The sequence below is a fragment of the Apteryx rowi genome, unplaced genomic scaffold (genome assembly GCF_003343035.1).
Source record: "Apteryx rowi isolate R43461 unplaced genomic scaffold, aptRow1 scaffold_2715, whole genome shotgun sequence".
Classification (NCBI taxonomy): domain Eukaryota; kingdom Metazoa; phylum Chordata; class Aves; order Apterygiformes; family Apterygidae; genus Apteryx; species Apteryx rowi.
Window position 1 is genome coordinate 1,635 of NW_020449103.1, and position 3,386 is coordinate 5,020.

Below are 3,386 nucleotides of genomic sequence, written 5' to 3' on the forward strand. Positions count from 1 at the left end.
TGTGTCACCCGGCGTCACCCGCACACAGAACCCACTGCATTAGGCAGGGGCAAAGCCCTGGGAGTGCAGCAGGGTGGCAGAACGGCCGTCACCCGCCCCCGCGGTTGTCACCCCGTGTCCGCCTGTGTCACCCGGCGTCACCCGCACACAGAACCCACAGCAGCAGGTGATTGCAAAGCCCTGGGCGTGCAGCACGGTGGCAGAACGGTTGTCACCCATCCCCACAATTGTCACCCCATGTCCGCCTGTGTCACCCAGCATCACCCGCACATGGGACCCATCGCGGTAGGTGAGGGCGAAGCCCTGGGAGTGCAGCAGGGTGGCAGAACAGCCATCACCCGCCCCCGCGGTTGTCACCCCGTGTCCAACTGTGTCACCCAGCATCACCCACCCATGGGAACCAATGCATTAAGCAGGGGCGAAGCCCCGGGCGTGCAGCAGGGTGGCAGAACGGCTGTCACCCGCCCCCGCGGTTGTCACCCCGTGTCCGCCTGTGTCACCCAGCGTCACCCGCACACAGAACCCACTGCATTAGGCAGGGGCGAAGCCCCAGGCATGCAGCGGGGTGGCAGAACGGTTGTCACCCGCCCCTGCGGTCGTCACCCCATGTCCGCCTGTGTCATCCAGTGTCACCCGCACACAGAACCCACTGCATTAGGTAGGGGCGAAGCCCCGGGCATGCAGCAGGGTGGCAGAATGGCTGTCACCCGCCCCCACGGTTGTCACCCCATGTCCGCCTGTGTCACCCGGCGTCACCCGCACACAGAACCCACTGCATTAGGTAGGGGTGAAGCCCCGGGTGTGCAGCAGGGTGGCAGAACGGCTGTCACCCGGCCCCATGGTTGTCACCCCATGTCCGCCTGTGTCACCCGGTGTCACCCACACACAGAACCCACTGCATTAGGTAGGGGCGAAGCCCCGGGTGTGCAGCAGGGTGTCGGAGCAGTTGTCTCCCGCCCCCGCGGTTGTCCCCCCATGTCCACCTGTGTCACCCGGCGTCGCCCGCGCGCGGGACCCACCGCGGTAGGTGAGGGCGAAGCCCTGGGCGTGCAGCAGGGTGTTGGAGCGGAAGGTGAGGAGCAGAGCGTCGGTGGGCAGGCGGAGGGGCCCGGGGCGCGGCGGCGGCCGGCGCCCGTCGAACTGGGCCAGGAGGCGGCGGGTGCGGGCGTCGCGCAGCTGCAGGCGGTCGTTGGGGTCGGGGACGTCGAAGAGGCGGAAGGTGAGCTCCAGCGGGGCCCCGGCGCCCGCCCCCACCCGCCAGCTGCAGTCGGCGTCGGGCCCGTAGTCGTCGGGGAAGTCGGGCGAGTAGATGACGCCGGCCGGCGCCGTGCTGTTGGCCTGGCAGGCGCCCACCGACACTGCGGCGGTCACCACACTGCGGTGACCGCCGAGCCATGGACCCATGGAGACCCCCACCTCATGGTGACCACCAAGCCATGGACATCGTGGACCCATGGAGACCACCACCCCATGGTGACCACCAAGCCATGGACCCATGGAGAGCATCACCCCATGGTGACCACCAAGCCGTGGCCATCGTGGATCCATGGAGACCACCACCTCATGGTGACCACCAAGCCATGGCCAATGTGGACCCATGGAGACCACTACCTCATGGTGACCACCAAGCCATAGCCATCATGGACCCATGGAGACCACCACACCGCGGTGACTGCCGAGCCGTGGACCCATGGAGAGCATCACCCGATGGTGACCATCAAGCCATGGCCACCATGGACCCATGGAGACCCCCACCTCATGGTGACCACCAAGCCATGGCTACCATGGACCCATGGAGACCACCATCCATGGTGACCACCAAGCCATGGACTCATGGAGACCCCCACCTCATGGTGACCGTCACCCCACGGCCATCGTGGACCTATGGAGACCACCACCCCATGGTGACCACCAAGCCATGGCCATCATGGACCCATGGAGATCACCACACCATGGAGACCACCAACCCATGGTGACCACCAACCCATGGCAACCACGGCAACCACATCCCCATGGCAACCGCAGCCCCACGGTGACCAGGTAGCAGGTTGGGTCTAGCGTAACCACGGTAACCGAGGGCGGGCCACACCGGGGTAACCACGGCAACCGCCGGGGCGGGGTAACCACGGCAACCGGGCGATGGTAGGGCGGCTGGGGGCAACCCAGGGGAAGCAAGCCGGGGAAGGGGGTGACGGTGACAACGCCGGGTGACGGCGTCACCGCGACGGTGTCACCACGACGGCGTCACCGTGACAGCATCACTGTGACAGTGTCACCGCATTAGCCTCACTGCAATGGCATCACCATGACATTGTCACCGCGACGTTGTCACCGCGACGTTGTCACCGCGACGCCGTCACCGCGCCGGACTCACCGTGGTAGACGGCGAGGCGGCCGTCGCCGCCGCACAGCTGGCTGGCCTTGCCGAAACACACCTGGTCACACTCGGCCGCCCCGGCCCGGCGGCCCCGGCGCACGTCACCCGCGTGGCCGCAGAAACAGGCGTAGCCGGCCTCCACCCCCGCGAACTGTGTGTGTTGGGAGGGGGGGGGTTGGGGGTGAGGGCGGGGGTCACCCCGGCTGTAGGGCACCGGGGGTACCTCGGCCCCTGCCAGCTGTCGAAGGGGGATGGGTGTTGTGGCGGGTGTGCGGGGCGGTTGTAGGGCGACAAGGGTACCTCAACCCCCATGAGCTGTTGAAGACTACAGGTATTGCAGCAGGTGTTGTGGTGGGTGTGTGGGGCGGTTGTAGGGCGACGGGGGTACCTCAACCCCAATGAGCTGTTGAGGAGTGCGGGTGTTGCTGCGGGTGTGCGGGCGGGTGTGCGGATGGTTGTAGGGCACTGGGGGTACCTTGACCCCCGTGAGCTGTTGAAGGGGGACAGGTGTTGCGGCGGGTGTGCGGGGCAGTGGTAGGGCACTGGGGGTACCTCAACCCTGACAAGCTGTTGATGGGGTACGGGTGTTGCAGCGGGTGTTGCTGCGGGTGTGCGGGGCGGTTGTAGGGCGCCGGGGGTCCCTCAACCCCCACCAGCTATCGGCAGGGACCCGGGGCGAGGGCGGGCGTCGCGGCGGGTGTGCGGGGCGGCTGTAGCCACCGGCGGTACCTCGTAGCCGCGGGCGCGGCAGAAGCGGATGCAGAGCGGTACCGTCAGGCGGGTGGAGGTGCCGCTGGCCCCGCTCAGCGCCGGCGGCGACCCCGAGTCCACGAAACAGCCCACGAAGCCGGGCACTGCCGGAGGCGGGGGGGAGATTGTCAACCGGAGACGGGTGACGGAGGCACAGGCGGCGGCGCCCGGATCCGACCGCCGAGCCGGGTCCCCCAGGGTCGGCTCGGTGTCGGCCCCGTGTCACCCCGTATTGACCCCCGTACGCCCCCGCGTCCGC

The 3,386-nt window shown here is 68.0% G+C and overlaps 1 protein-coding gene across 1 annotated transcript; it reads right to left on the reverse strand.

Annotated features, from left to right (window-relative positions):
* Nucleotides 1-1,019: 1,019 nt before the first annotated feature.
* Nucleotides 1,020-3,231, reverse strand: LOC112967381 (kremen protein 2-like; the record flags this gene model as incomplete). The annotated part of the gene is made up of 3 exons (XM_026068494.1): nucleotides 1,020-1,358; nucleotides 2,375-2,528; nucleotides 3,107-3,231. Coding segments are annotated over 3 exons (618 nt in total), but the record flags the coding sequence as incomplete, so codon positions are not given.
* Nucleotides 3,232-3,386: the final 155 nt, after the last annotated feature.